The 16,159-nt window shown below is 41.0% G+C and overlaps 1 protein-coding gene across 5 annotated transcripts in view; it reads right to left on the minus strand.

The window, feature by feature from the left end:
• Positions 1-1,125: 1,125 nt before the first annotated feature.
• Positions 1,126-16,159, minus strand: part of BOD1L1 (biorientation of chromosomes in cell division 1 like 1) — a 55,217-nt gene continuing 40,183 nt past the window's right edge. For 3 of the 5 annotated variants that reach the window (XM_061192100.1, XM_061192097.1, XM_061192101.1), the window contains 11 exons: positions 15,787-15,866; positions 14,073-14,157; positions 13,631-13,704; positions 11,713-11,788; positions 11,600-11,634; positions 10,465-10,510; positions 8,489-8,538; positions 8,307-8,391; positions 7,747-7,900; positions 2,333-2,446; positions 1,126-1,624 (listed from right to left, as the gene is read on the minus strand). In XM_061192100.1, coding sequence (XP_061048083.1) covers positions 1,606-1,624; positions 2,333-2,446; positions 7,747-7,900; positions 8,307-8,391; positions 8,489-8,538; positions 10,465-10,510; positions 11,600-11,634; positions 11,713-11,788; positions 13,631-13,704; positions 14,073-14,157; positions 15,787-15,866 — 818 coding nt within the window. In that variant the 3' untranslated portion in view covers positions 1,126-1,605. The other 2 variants (XR_009701090.1, XM_061192098.1) reach the window with 2 other exon arrangements.

Genomic DNA, 16,159 nt, shown 5'->3' on the forward strand with positions numbered 1-16,159 from the left:
ATGGCTGGCCTTGGCAAGCTGGAGTTAGTAGGTTCTAATCTTGAAGAAGTCTAGGTGATGGGGGGCGTCCAGCAGCATCACCCTGAAGAAAGAGGCCTGAAGTAGGCAGGGAAGGACCAGCTTCAGCTGCCGAGGAACTGACTGCATTACTTTCAGTCTGGGGACAGGCTGCCCCTTTGGGACGTCCCGCTGCATTGGCCCAGCCTTGTGTCAGCTCCACAGATGAGTGACTGTTCAGGTTGCCTACGGAGGAGCAACGAGGCGTGGCAGTTGTCACTAAGCTGAGACGAGGGAAATGGAGAGTTTGAGGTGGTGTGAAAGTGTTTCCCAGTGGGTTCTCAGGGGGAAGCTCCTGGCATTTTGGGCTGTGGAGTCAGGGGCTGTTCTGTGCATTGTAGGACACTCAGCATTCCCAACCTCCTCCCTTCTACTAAATATGGACCAGTGACGCCAAATCCTTGTGATGACCAAGAACCGCTCCTGTGTAGTTCCAGTGCCCCATGGGGTGGCAGCTCCTCCCTACGTGGGTTTCAGAACCGCTGGAGCTTAAGTGACCCAGCTGAGTTCCCCACCAGACAATTCCTTATGCAGCTGCAATGTTTACTTCCAACTTTGTTAAGAGGCTGCATTTCCTCACAACCCAGCTACTCAGTCCCGTAAGGCTGTGCCCAGGGAGGGCGTTACTAAACGGAATAAGACTGGTTTCATGTGGAGAATACATTCTCGGGTGAGCACTTCTGGTGAACCAGTCTAGAACCATCTAGTGCAAAGATGGTTTGCCAAGGAGTCTGGAGCCTTGGAACCTAGTCTGGCTTCTTACCCTTAACTAACTTTGAGCTTTGGTTAAACTCAACCATATAAATGGAAATAAGGAGTCCTAACATTCCTTGTCTCCCAAGCCCCTTCCAGATCTAACATTCAATTCTACTGAGAGAGAGAGGCCATCACTGACTCAAATTTGAATGTGAAAATGGAACAGTATATCTAAGACCAATTATTTAGAGAGATGAAACAATTTTCACAGGGAGAAATTTTAAAATAGGGGAAAAAAAATTCTTACCACTCAAGTTTTGGGAAACATTTTATAATTTATATATAAAATCTCAGTAAGAAACAATGTAAAATGACAGAAATATCCACCCTACATTAAGAGTTCAAAAAAAAAAAATCACACACACTGAATGTAAATTTTAATTATAAAACAAGAATATGAACAAAACATTTTAAAACAATCTCAATTATTTGGCAACTCATCACATCATTGCTAGAGGCAAATTTGATCTTAAGAAAAGCTTAATCTTATGAAAAACTTAAGTTGGACAGTTTGCTCATATGAGAGTTAAAACATGTTTAAAAAAGAATCTGGCAATAAAGCCAGTTTCTATCTTGAAATAACTGTGTATAAAATAACATATAATCCTGAAGCTCGATAAACAGGAGTGACTTAATCTTCAATGCATTTCTCTTCACTGAAAAAGACATTATGGAAAGAACATGGGGCAGCACAGAGACGAATGGACACCGACACAGGGGTTTCTGCTGCAGGTGACAGATGTAATTTTACTTGAACCGGAACTTCCTACGTCAGTGGGGCAGGTAGTAAAGTCACAGATGCGAGTATAATCTAGAAACAAGTTACATTCTTAAAAAACAGAATCACAACTGTGAACAGAAAAGCAATGGAGACCCCTTCTTGAGCTAAACTACTTTACTTGGATACATGCGAGAAGAGTCTGTATTTCCTGCCAGATGAGATTCAGATAGTTACAGGGCAGGCAGAGTCCTAAAACATCTCTACTAATGACTGCATAGCATTTAAAACCCTTTTTTTTTAATTAAAAAAAATAAAATAAAATAAACAGATATATAGTAAAGTTCACAGATAAGTTTTCTCTGTAAAATAAATAAAGTGTTCATTGATTAGCATCATACATACAGTAAAATACAACCTGTTTTTACATGTTTATATACTGTACACAGATTACCAATTGGCAGCCTGGTGTCTGATGGGCTGGAAGGGTTTGCATGAGTGATGTGTCACATCGGGAAATCCCAATTTCAAATGTTAAAATATACAACTACTTTGTTTTGAGTTCAGGTACAAAGTAAACTTATTTTCCTTTATCTGAATTAAATGTACATAATACTTCTATGAACAATAGTTTATAAAGCTGTTTAAAACATAACAAGAAAAAGCTCGCACCTAGGAACTTGGAGCACATGCACGGCCTTCCCCTGGTTAAAAACAACAGCCTGTGGCCCTGAGGCTTGTCCCTCTTCTCTCTACCGTGTCCCCTTGTGGACCAGCCAGGGGTGGCCGCAGTCAGATTACCGCTTTGCCTTCTTCACCGGGGTCTCCTCCACCCTCTGCTGGCCTCTGGTGCGTGCCCCGGGAGGGCTGGCTTCTCTCTTGCGCTTGGTAGAAGGGGAGAGCTGTGCCTTTGATCTGCAGTAAACAAAAGTCAAGGCCGTGGTAAGACTTAAAAAGAGCTGCTTCAAATAATTTGGGAGTTCTTCAAAAATTGGAAGATTTTTGACCTTGAGAGCCAAGAAGAGAAAACCTAGATAAGGTCTACACAGGACAAGGAGACTCTAGAAGAGCCTATGCTGACTGGTTATTTGCTGACAGCCTCACATCCTAACAGGGCACGGGTGGAGGAGTTTGGAAGCCTGTACTCTGCTTCCGGCTCTGTCCTACTCTGGGTGTGGACCTTGGTCAAGACCACTTTCTTCTCTAGGCCCTAGTTCTTCTATCTATACAATAAAGAAATCAACGGCCAGTCCCATGTTGAAACAACTGGAGAGAACACAGCGGGATGGCAGCCTCCGTCTGAGCACGCGCACAACCTCGTCTCACAGGACGTTACCACAGAGGACAGCTGGCAGTGTTAGAAAAGGCATGGGAACTTGAGAAGAGTTTCCTACCCAGTCTCCCTGCCAGCAGCCTAGCCCTGCTCTCCATTCTGCCATTAGACTGATTTGTCGGAAACTTCAGTTAATCATGTCAATATCACCGTCTTGTTTTGGTTATCTCTTCTCTAGGATCTCTGATGCTTTCAGCACAAAGTCATCCAGAACGCAACACACAAAGTCCTTTACCATCTGCCCTCAACTGCTGCACCATTCTGGACTATAGTCCTGCCAAAGTAGCCCCATTCCCAAACACAAAGTGTTCTCTGACATGTTCATATTTTGGCGTGTGATTTTTTTTTTGGAACAACGCCACACCTCCTATCTGGCAAACCTCATTTTGAAGCCCCAGTTCAAAAGCAACTCCTTCTGGAGAGCCTTCCTCATCACAGAGCAAGCTGCCCTTCGGAAACCCCACAGCACTTTCCGTTGTTAATTTATCCACTGGGGTTTTTCAAATTGCAGGCTACAGCCATTATGTTAAAACAATGTATTAATAGAACACAATAGACCATTGATATCACTTCTATTCAGTTTGGCTCATGAAAATTTTGTTGCAGTGACAGCGACAATATTGCAGAATACATTCTTAACATGAGCTGCTTACTCTCAAAAAAGTTTGAAAGTCAGGTACACATACGTCCCTCCATTAGACAGGATGTTTCTCCAGGGCAGCTGCTGAGGTTATTCCTTTTCCTCTGTCCAGTGCCTAGTACAAAGCCTGACATGTGTGAGCAAGCAGTAAATGTTGTATCAGTGAAGACACTTGGAACATAAAACTGCAGGAGATGGGACTCTACTGATGTGAAGACATGTTTTGCTTATTGTTCCTTTGACAGCAGAAGTAAATAAGCTCAAATCGAGTCAAATATTGTTGTATATGATGTAGTTTCAGCATAATGTTATCTATGCATGTGTTGAGAATGGCTAAAAACCAGTGCTTGTCAATATCCCATTTCAAACCATGACCAGGGAAAGCCATCAGCCACTAAGTGCGCAGCTACTTACCGAGGAGTGGGCGTGTGCCAGCACTGTGCTGGATGCCATGCAGCAGAGAACAGAAGCTTTGCGCAGGGGCTTCCGTCTAGCTGTGTGAGCTTGGCTAGGTCACCTGACAGACCCTTTCTTTCCACTCAGAGGGTGGCCTATGACCAGCACCACTGGCAGCACCCAGGAGCTTGTGAGAAACGCAGACCGTCAGGTCCTGCCCCAGACCTACAGAATCAGAGCCGGCACCTTAGCAAGAGCCTCTGCGATTGGCCTGCACATTCACGTTTGAGAAATAATGAACCAGACCTTTCTGAGATTCTTCTCATATATAAAATAAGGATAAATACTACATTTTACTTAATGAGGATTAATGGGAGAATCTATGTGAAAGGTGTCCGGCACTTCAGTTTGCTTCACTTTCTATAACATGGGGATAATAATGCATACATACAAGTATGCTATGAAGATCAAATGTGATAGGAGACATGAAAACAGTTTTTATACAATGTGAAGTCTTTTATTTTTTGATGCTATAATGTACAGAAGGTAAGGTAAGTCCCTGACCTCTTCCTTCTTCAAGGAAGAAGCTTATGGACCAGAGAGGAAAACAAAACTAACACACTTAAAGCAATGGTATACGCCACTGTCAACTGCACAGTCCCAACTGGAAGGGCAGCAGGAAGGAGGTGAGGATGGGCTGAAGCAGGCAGGGCGGCGTCCTGAAGGGGGTGGGTGTACAGGATGGAAGAACCTGGCTGACTGGGGGCTGCTGGTGAGGGCGCTCCTCAAGAAAGAACCAGCACAAGCAGAGGCAAGGAGCAGGGGTCGGCACAACCTGTGGGAAGCGGGAAGATGAACCAGGCCATGCTGAAGGTGCAAGCTGGCTCGTGGCTGTGCCTCAAGTGCTTTTCTGTCACCTCATCACCTCTCCAGTGCTCTGGGCAAAACAGAAATGACCCTGGGCTGTTACCTGCTGGACCCTGCTGCACTGATTTAACCAGGCATTCAGGTCTGTGACCACTCGGGGAGAAACAAGCCTTGTCTTTGGTTCTGGGGGGCAGGAGTTGGCAGGTAAGGCTCACAAATGTCAAGGATAAAGCCTGTGCAGGAGGGCCGTGAGGTGGGGCAGACTGGTGAGGCCACCGAGACTCCTTTTGGCAGCCCTTCCTACTCTGTTTGGAGTAGGTTTCATTTGGAAAACAAATGATTCCCAAAGACAGTTATTTGGCAAGACAAGAATCTTAAACTTAGGGAGAAAGCATCACTGCACCAAAACCAGTCTCAGGGGTTTAAAAGTGACTTGAACGTCAGCAGGGACTTACCTTCCTAATGGGGGAGATTTACTAACTTTTTCACTGGTAGATCATTTCTCTTTTGCTAATTTTTGGTGATTTCTAGGAGAAACTGTTTGTGGGCTGCCAAGTTTGGATGCTGCACGTGTAGATGGCTCACTATGATGCTTTCTGAAACAGATCACAGAAACACTGGGCAATGGCAGCACTGAACACTCCAGTCCCTGGGACTCCAGAAAGGACGAGGCTCCTCGTGGGCAAGTCAGAGAATGGGGACTAAAAGTAGGAAAATGGCTGGTTTTCTGGACCACTGTTGGTAAGCAGGTCTTCATGTCACCTGAGACTAACTCTGCTTATATGACTCTAGCTTTGCTTTCACTGTGTGGGATAGTATATCGTGATTTAGAGAAAGATAAATCTGTGATAAACAGAAAATATATTGGCTGATGATATAAGATCCCGAAGTGCTCACCAGAGTAGAATAAGGGGCCAAGATCGATGAAAGTATAATTCACAAAGCTGAATGTTAAGGCCCTGGAACCGGGTCCAAGCAGTCGCCTGCACAAGTATCAGGTGAGAGAAGAAATGCCCCATGAGGAAAAAGTACGTGCTGAGTTGGTGTGCAGCCCAGGCAGAGGGAGCCCAGTGAGTTGGATGCATGTTGAAACATAGTCTAGAAAATAAGGTGGACAGGCCTCTTCTAGATTCATCAGCACACACTTGGTGTAAACATTTGCTTCTTAAAGAGAATACAGATAAATTGAGGAGAACAAACAGGATGAGGAGGGGGCTCAAAACAAGAGAAGAGCTGGAAGCCGCCCTCCAGTGTTTAAGGGAAAGTTGTACAGGAGGCTCCAAAGGTAGAAGCTATGGGGAGGCCAGCATCCATCGAACATAAGAGAATGCCATGAGCAGGTGGCTTTCCTGCCCTGAGGTAACACGCAGAAGCAGAAATACCTTTTCAGAGGAGCTGCTGGCAGCATGATCGAGGTACTGATGGGTTTGCAGTATGGACCCACTGAGACCCCATGTGACCCTGAGAATCTGTGAGATTATAAAGATGCCAGAGCCCTGGAACCAATCAACCAATGCCAAGGAATCTAAAGTGAAAAGAATCCATTTGTAAATCACAAGCTCCTAAAGTGCATTAAGGAGAAGCATTGATAATCCGGGTGATTATAGAACCGTAAGTCAAATATGATTTATTTTTGAAGAATAAATTTTAAAGGGCAAATCTGTTAGCTACTTTTAGACACTCACTTGAAGATGCCTAGAAGGCTGTGGAACTTTGAGTTGGGCTCGACTATACTGGATGATCTTTCCACGAGTGTAAAAGAGGGAGGGGTGTCTGTACCCAAATGCACCCTCTCGATCAGCAGATATCTTAATTCTGTGATTCCTATTTATCTGAGCTGCCCCACCTAAAAAACAACCGTGAGACACCTCACCTTCAGCCCTGTGAGCTCCTAAAGTCTTCTGGCTCTAAAATCTCATTCTTTGAGAAACTAAACCACATCATGAATGGCTAATAATGTACAAGTTTAGAGGAATTAGAAATAGGCTCATTTTAAGTCTTTATGTAAACATAACACATTATTACTATTATACTACAGTGGCAGATGTTAATAAGTGATACTCTTGAAATAAATATTCCTGAAATCTTGGATAATGAAATTATAGATGATGATACCAAGATTAACATCTTGTGAATCACATTAAAAATGGAAAATATTCACGCTTCAGAAAAAGTTATAAAACTGTAAGGTGATGCAACATTTCTCAAAATGGGCTGTGGGGAAAGGAATACTGATTGATGTTAACAGGTATAATAACAGGGGCTGGGGGGCAAAGTATAACTGACAAAGTTAAACAGGTTTCTTTCCTTTAGGACCATGACAAGCCCTTAATATGGTAATGTACACTATGGCTTAAGAAGGAGAGAAAATTCGGAGGCATTCCCCAAACTCACTTGACCATGGTCCTCTTTTCTCCAGAGGCTCTGGCTATACTAGGGTTTGGGAGAACGTACTATGGGAAACATGAAATTGCCAGTTATGTAAGTGGAAAATGGTGGCCATACTGGCGATCTCACGTGATGGACCTGTTACACAGCACTGTGAGGTGCATCTTACAACGGGTATGGGATCGTGATTTCTCTCTCTCACCGCAGCTAAGCACGCTGCACACAGAGACTGTGTTGTCCGTATCTGTGTTTCCACCCACGGTGCTTAGCACTGCATCTGAGACATCTACTCATCCTTGATAAATATTTATGAAGGAACTAAACAGGTTCCACCAAACAGGTATCTAAAGCCTGGAAAAGATTCCAAAGTGATCCTCAAAAATGGTTTAAGAGGGAAAATAGCCTCTCCCAGAGAAACTGAAATGTCAGAGGGCTGGGAGCATGTGCTCTCTGCTGAGGATAAAACGAAAGGAAAGAGCTCACACTGTGGCACAAGTGAGTCAAAGACAAGAGAATCCCATGAAACCCGCAGCTATTTTCTGATGGAGAAGCTGGTGAAGGCTCTGGACGCTCTCCTTTGTCCCCTGTTACCTCTGAGCCTCTGATCTGGTGCTGGACCTTGTGGTGGCTCCTGTGGGCTCATCCTCTTCCTCTTCTTCCTCTTCCTCATCAGACTCCTGGTCTTTCTTGTCCTCAGTTGCCTCAGAAACTGATTTCTGGCGTTTTCTTTCTGGCTCTGAGGATTCTGTTCAGATAGAAGGGTAACACCTGGATTGTACAATTCCCAAAGACACTTCCAAAGGACAGAGTCACAGAGTTTAGAACAAAGGATATTAGGGCTTTGGAGGCAGAAGAAGTGGTTTTCCACTTCCTTTTTGTTTCAGCACTTGAAATTCACAACTGTTTAATTTAATCTCTGGGATAGTTTACTTAGGCAGTTCACAGCCAGCATTTGCAAACAATTCACATGTACTCAGAAAAGCATCTGGGATGTACCATTTCTGACACAGGATTAGAGCCATTTCACACATATTTATGTAGTATTAATACTAGCTGCACCCCCTGGATTTTTCCTCATCCAAAGAAAAACTCTTAAAAAGGTGATTCTGAAATGATAAGACTCTGTAATTAAGACTCTGCCAGGAACATACCAGCATCATCTGATAGAGTGAGCGAACGCTTGGGCTTTCTTCCTCTCCGACGCACATTTGCTACAGATTTTTCTTCACTGTCATCCTAGAAGCAATAAAATTAAAGTTGAAATGGTGGTCACTTGAGCATTTACTAAGTTTATTTCTAAAGGACATGTCTTGATAAGAAAATTAACACTTACATTGCTTCCACTTCGTTCTTGTAGGTTAGATGTTTCTTTATTGGACTCATCTTTAAGAAAAGGAAGACCTCTGCATTAATATTTTAATTAGTGTCAAATTAAATTTCAGCAGTCTGGCTTGCTGTCTGTGAATGTACCAGTGCTAATTAAGGTATTCTTACACGATTTATCATTGTTTTTGTATCAGCCAAGCAAACGTTGAGGTGGAATACCTAAGCAAAAAAGCATGTCGGAATGAAAGTCAGGATACCAAAGTTTGCGTTTCAGATCTGTCATGAATAAGCTATGTGATCTAGGCAAATTACTTAAATTCCCTCAGCCTCAGTTTTTTCATCTGTGAGATGAGGATTTGGGTTAGATTGCCTTCATGGTTTCTCTCTTTCAGCTCAAATGCTCTGAACCTGGAAAGGGAGGAGGAAGGGGACATCTAGGGAGCCCCCAAGAAACAGCAGGAACTGCAGGTCAGGATTCCAGACTTTACCCAAATTGTAATGGAGCTCTATAAATAGTACAGCCCTCATTTGATAGGTAGGAAAATGAGGCTTGAGTAACTTAAGTAATTTGTTCAGAGTCACATAACTAGCAGGTGGGGGGGAGTTGGAATTCTTATGACTCCATATACTTATATCATGGTATCTAGAAAAGTACATTTTATAAGCCTATTTTAGGTTGTGAATACCTATTCTTTATGTATTTGATTTCTGTAGATGTTACCATTTTCTGAGAATGTATCTTGGTAAGAAAAATGAAGTTTAGTTCAATGCACTGTTTGAAGCTAAGATTATGAGGATGCTGATTAGACACTCAACAACCCAAAAGTGGACTTATTAGTGATGAAGACTGTGTAGCTGCCTTTTCTGCAAGTTCACTAGACTAACGTAGGTAGAAGAGTTAAAAACCAAGAAAAAGGCTCACAAAGAAGAATCCAGTCTTTAACTGGTCATCATTACCCAGATTCAGAAAATGACTGCCCAACGACAATACTAAAACATAATTGCATAGCTTACAATAGAGTCTTTAAAGGGCATTTGAGTTCTAAAGATTTCTTGTTGTATGCATATAAAATATTATAAAATTATGAATAAAAGATGGTTAAAAACAAAACATAAGCAAAACCTCCTTTTGTTAAAAAAATAAACCTTAATTTTCAAAGAGGCAAGAAAAAGTAAAATATGATCATAAGATCCCACACATACTTAAATGTGGAGAAAATTTTAAATTACACATTTGCTTTTACCTTGCTAATCAAAATATGTACTTTCCTGATATGACCATGCTATTTATTTGGTCCAAAATACTTGTCATATTCTTTTTTTTTTTGCCTGTGTCAGCACTTTCAAACCCATCAGTGGCTATTTTTTGCTTTTATGTATCAAAAAATTTAAACCATGAAATTAATATATACACATCGTAAAAATTCTGGAAAATGCAGGCAACCGTAAAAACATAAAATGTCCCTACTATCTCACCACCCAGAGCTAATCATTATCAACATTTTGGAATATTTTTTCTCCTTGGAATGAGGACAAAAACGCTTCATTGAAACAATTTTATCTCTTGCATCCTAGTTCTGGAAGCTGCACAGGCTGCTTTCAAAATTCTTCTTCTGAAAACAATAGGCTCTTGGGCTGAATTCCTGTCTTCCTGATAAGAGTTCCCAGTCCCAGGTTGATCTATTTCTCCCTAAAACATGTCCACAAAAGTATGGTTTGGACACAGCAGTGCCTTCCCTCTTTTGCTCTGTGTTGCCCTCCCCCTCCTCTCTGAAGGCTTCCCAGACTAACAAAACTGAGAATGACTCAGATCACAGGAAAAGCCAATAGTTAGAGTCTCTCATGGCTACAAGGACAGCTGCTTTGACCAAGGAAGCCACCCACTTCATTGAAAAACAATGAAATTCTAAAACCGTCCCCGACAGCCAGGCTGCCCCACCCCTTCCTTAGATCATACACAGAGCAATGCTTTTAGGTACATACCTGTTTGCATTACTTTCTGTTTGCCGCCAGGTGGAGATTGTTCTACCTAAATTTAAACAAGGAAAAAAACTGAAGTCAGCAGTTTGTCATCATCACATAGAAAGTTAATCAACAATGTAAAGAAGGTATAGGACCTCTGTTTATTATGTAGGCAGAATATCTGGAACCTACTTCCTGCAGTTGATTAAACATACCAAGCAAATATGGATGCCTATGATTCTGAACACACAGGTCTTTCCACAAGGAGGATTAGGGCTGCCACAAGCCTCCTTCCCAGCCACTGTGCTGCTACGCCGGGGGGCGAGCACTGGGGGGACATGCATGGCCCGCTGTTAATATTCCCCAACCCGGCCCGGTAAACCATCTTATGTGTTGGTAAATGCATTCACACTCTTACATGTGGCTCTTTGGTTCTGTTGTCTTATAAGAATTCTAGTGAGATAATTAATGCAGATATTGTTATAGTACTTTATATCCAAGGAAATGGGAGTCTTGAGAGGGTCACATGACTGGCCCAGTATCACAGATGTGGGAGTAAGTGGCAGAGCTGAGGCTTGAATCCCATTTGCTTTTGTTAGGTCAGTGGACATGTTTGTCCTCTTAATAATGCTATCATTGAAACTCATGCAATGATGTCTTGGTACAATGATTTTGTTGGGTATACACCTCAGGGTCAAAGATAAAGAATATTAAAAAAGATAAAGTATTACTGCCGATTTTCCTGCATCAAAATTGGTGTACATTCTATTATAAAAGGGCCTCCATAGAAAGTAGTAAGATAGACACTTTGGAGGTTTCCATAAAGAAGCTGTTATGTAAAAATCATATAAAACAGCTATTTTCTATATTTTAATCAAGGATGACAAGAAGATAAGTCCCTAGATAATTTATATAACTGAACTGACAGGTGAGGATAGAATCAGAGTGAATTACAATTAATATAATTATATTTATATGAAGCTATTAGTAATCATAATATAATCTGAATGGTTATTTGATGTTTTATTTAAGAAAATCTCTTAAAGCTTTTCAAATACTTTTTAAAAAAGATAGTTGAAAATACTAATATTGCAGTATACTCTTTCCAGGTCAAGAGCAGATATCTGAAGAATTCTCATCTTTTGCAATTACTTACAGTGACAATGCCAGCATCTGTTTTGCAGTCATCTTCTAAAAAATAAAAATCTCACTTAGAAAATCAGTTTGAAAATTTCTTTTGTGTGAACTGAAAACACACCAAATACCTACTTGTTTTTAATGATGTTTCTACAGGGTGTTTACGAGGTCTTCCTCTTTTCCTTTTAATAATTACCGGCTGATCTTCCTAAGGGGGAAAGGAAAAAAAAAGCAATAAAAAGGTTTATCCTCTATTATACAAATAGTTTGCTTTCTCAAAATGGGATTTAGAGTTCCCTCCTAAGAGGTCTCACATCCCAGCTTTGTCTCTTAAAAAATACGTGACCTTAGGCTTAGTGCTTCATTTCTCTCAGTGCAGTCCCCTCACTTGATAAACAATGCTGAGTATGAATTCACGGAGTCCTGAGGATTATGAGATAATGCGATAATGGAAGTAAGCGCTCAGTGTCAGCTTTTACTTCTGTAATAAATATGTATGTCCACTTAAATGTGGATTTAGTCCTAGTCACTTGTGACCAAATGGGATCCTTTATAAAAAATAAAGGAGGCCACTGAAGACAAACAGAACTATTAAAAAGTTGTATCAACAAACAATAAATGCTGGAGAGGGTGTGGAGAAAAGGGAACCCTCTTGCACTGTTGGTGGGAATGTAAATTGATACAGCCACTATGGAGAACAGTATGGAGGTTCCTTAAAAAACTAAAAATAGAACTACCATACAACCCAGCAATCCCACTACTAGGCATATACCCTGAGAAAACCATAATTCAAAAAGAGTCATGTACCACAATGTTCACTGCAGCACTATTTACAATAGCCAGGACATGGAAGCAACCTAAGTGTCCATCAACAGATGAATGGATAAAGAAGATGTGGCACATATATACAATGGAATATTACTCGGCCATAAAAAGAAACGAAATTGAGTTATTTGTGGTGAGGTGGATGGACCTAGAGTCTGTCATACAGAGTGAAGTTAAGTCAGAAAGAGAAAAACAAATACTGTATGTGAACACATATATATGGAATCTAAAAAAAAAAAAAAAGGCCATGAAGAACCTAGGGGCAGGACAGGAATAAACACGCAGAGGTAGAGAATGGACTTGAGGACATGGGAAGAAGTGAGAGAGTAGCACTGACATATATACACTACCAAATATAAAATAGATAGCTAGTGGGAAGCAGCCGCATAGCACAGGGAGATCAGTTCAGTGCTTTGTGATCACCTAGAGGGGTGGGATAGGGAGGGTGGGAGGGAGGTGCAAGAGGGAGGGGATATGGGGATATATGTAAACATACAGCTGATTCACTTTATTATACAGCAGAAACTAACACACTATTGTAAAGCAATTATACTCCAATAAAAATGTTAAAAAAAAGAAGTTATATCAAGACTGGCAAACTTGGCAATGGTTATCTAGAAGATCTGGCTGGTGTACAAGTTGTTTCCCTTGATTTATGGGCCTCCGTCTCAGGTCACTGTGATTCTGTGTCCCACTGGGCTCTCTGCAAATCCGAAGGGGCCTGGAGTGGGCAGGGATGGAGGTCTGCCTCTCCTGCAGCCTCCCAGGAATCCCTGACCTCACCTTGTCAAACTGGGTCCCGTTTGGCACTTGCTGCAGGCCTTCCGCACATCCTGCTGCTGCGGCTCCCATTTGGTTCTGCTGGACTCCAGGGCTCTGCAGCTCCCTGTTCTCTGACCTGAGCTGCTGCCTGGCTTGGCCGTGCTAAGCCTTTGGGTCAGGAAGTGACATGGACACTGAGGTACAGATCTGGGCTGATCCCATGTGGCTGACAGAAGTAGGTCTCATACAAATGTTTGGATAAAATTAAGATATAGGGAACAAAATGAATCAAAATGACACTGATAAAGTGCACTGCATGAAATGCTGTCCTAGTGCACTAAAAAAAAAAAGAGCTACTTCAAAAGCATTTAAGAAGAACTTTGGGTAAGAGCATTGAATGTATTTTCTTTGTTTGCAGTACTTAAATAAATCTGAACAAATAAATATAAAAAACATTTCTCACCTCCTGAGATTTTCTGTTGTCACCATCATTCTGCTCTGCCTTTTCGCCAGCAGCCTCACTGCTGCTGTATTCATCTGCAGAAAGAGCAGAGCTCGTTCACTGCTGGGGACTACACTCAGCCTCAGCGCCAGGAAACCTACCAGGGTGACCTATGTCGTCCCCGTCACACATGCACACAGACTCCATTCTCAGGTGGACACACCAAAGTTAATAAGCCAGAGTCTGGTTAACCGATAAGAAGCACACTTTGGGTAAAACAGGAGCCAGATTAAAAATGATTCCCAAGCGCTACTGATACTCAGCGCGACGTACTGTGTTATAACGGGAAGGCAGATCGGCAAACTGCAGTTTCAGTTGGCGAAGCCTGGTGAGAGATATGCTGACTGCTCTGAAGGATTAGTCTCCTCTTGAAACGATTTATCTAAGTAGATGTATTACTCACCTTTTTCTTCCATGGCCCTTGAAGCAGTGTTGTTTGTCTTAGAACTTGTTTTAGGTAACTCTTCCAAATCTCCAGAGTTTTCTTCCTATGGAGAAGTTGAAGAAGACAAGAAGCTTCTTTTTCTTACTTATTTCAACAATAATTTCCTAGCAGTCTTTTAGGTATTTGTGGGAAATTTTTTAAAAAGTAACAATCTTGCTGCTTGGGAGACTACACAAAAAGATACAAAATCTGAAGGCAGAAAAGCATGAGATAAGGCTATAAAGCAACAAGGCCATTTTTTTTTCCCCTGCAAAATAGAAATTGCTCTCCTCCCTCACCCTGGACTTTTCAAGAGAAACTCCAAAGAAAGAACTGAAAGGAATTTACAACATTTTTTTTTTTTCTTTGTTGGTGGAGGGGAGGGACTGGGGGAAAGTAACAAAGCAGAAGATGCCAAAGAGAACTTCTGGGTACCCAGCTGGGCTGATTTAGAGCAATCATCTCTCAATGGTTAAATTATTTGCCCTTAGTTGCAAAGAAGTTTTGAGCATGAAATACCAAATTGTTTATACTATGATACTAATATAATGTGTAAATAAAAATATACAAGTTAAATTTAAAATCAGAGTACTGTTTTATATTGAGAATATTACCTGTATAAGTGATTTTTAAATGAAAATAATTAAGTCAGAGTATATTTAAATTTAACATTAAAAACCTTACACAAAGTTGAAGGGAAAATAAAAGGATACCCTTTAATCTGTTTCTTTCCAAATTCAGGAGCACTGTCTCAAGATTTTTGCTCTGGATAGGGCAGGGGGAGTGATGGGCTTTTTAAAACCCAGTATCTTTCCTTGGCCACAACCAACTGAAATTCATGACAATATGTGACTTTACCTCTTTGGTTGTTAAAATTCTTTTACTACTTTTTATTTAGTTTATCAGTTATCGGGAGGAAAAGAGACTATCAATTGGTTTTCGTGAGCTGGAAGTCAGCTGCATATATTTATAAGGTGACTTAAATACTTTTGGAACAAGTTGGAAAAACAATAGATTAGGGAAGGAGAGAGAACGAGAAGATGGAGGTGGACTGGAATAGACACTGAGAAGTCCTGAGTCTCTGAAATGGAAGAACACCCAAGAAGAGGTCATCTACCAGGACATGGAGAAATCTGGGCCTAGAGCAAAAGACAGGGTAAGAGCAGAAATGAAAATTTGTGAGCCGCTTCCCTGAGTCACAAGGTGAAAATAAGATCATAGGAAAAAAGAGGCAATGAGGGAGGGCCCATCCTTGGACTACCTATATTTTAGGGGCTGGAGTTATGGTAAAGAGAAAGCCAAATATTAAAAATTTTAAACAGTACGTATCACTGTATTTCACTGTTCTCATGTAAGTATATCTGTAATAAAGCATATTACACTTGGGAAGAAAGGACCTAGAAACCTAAGGAAGTCAGTAATATGAACAAAAACCTAAGCAATGATTATATCTAAACTGTGATATTAATACAATCTTGCAGTTTAAGATTATAAAGTGCAACATTTGTTTTTTTCCTTTGAGAGAGCCTAAAAAATATACACCTTTCATTATTAGAGATACATAAAGTAAAAGGGATATTAGAACTATATATATAATATATACACACACACATATATATAATACAAAATAAGTATACACAGTGATGTAATTAGGTTACCCCTAAAACTTAAAATTAATATGTGGAAAAAGTACCTTTGTATCTTGTGGCTCAGTTTCAGAACATTGCCTCTGTCCTGTTTCTATTTTGGAATCCAGGACATCTGGATTATCATCTGTAAATCAGTTTGCACAGAATCACAAAGGAATAAAAGCCAAATGAAAAATGAAATGCATAGTTCTATTTTAAAAAATGACAGTTTGAGACTTCTTTCTTAGGCATTTATGATGTTATGTGACTTGAGCACTGAATACTGGCCTTGGCCTTAGCAAAACCAAAAAAAATAAAATAAAAAAATCTACAGATGCTCAAATGGCACCAACAAAGCAGGAAGTTCTGTGGAGAAGGCTTAGGACATAGCATTTCCAGAGATTCTTTTACTCTTGGCTGAGCTGTGTGGCTGTGGTT

Source organism: Eubalaena glacialis, chromosome 5 (assembly GCF_028564815.1).
Source record: "Eubalaena glacialis isolate mEubGla1 chromosome 5, mEubGla1.1.hap2.+ XY, whole genome shotgun sequence".
In the NCBI taxonomy this organism is placed as follows: domain Eukaryota; kingdom Metazoa; phylum Chordata; class Mammalia; order Artiodactyla; family Balaenidae; genus Eubalaena; species Eubalaena glacialis.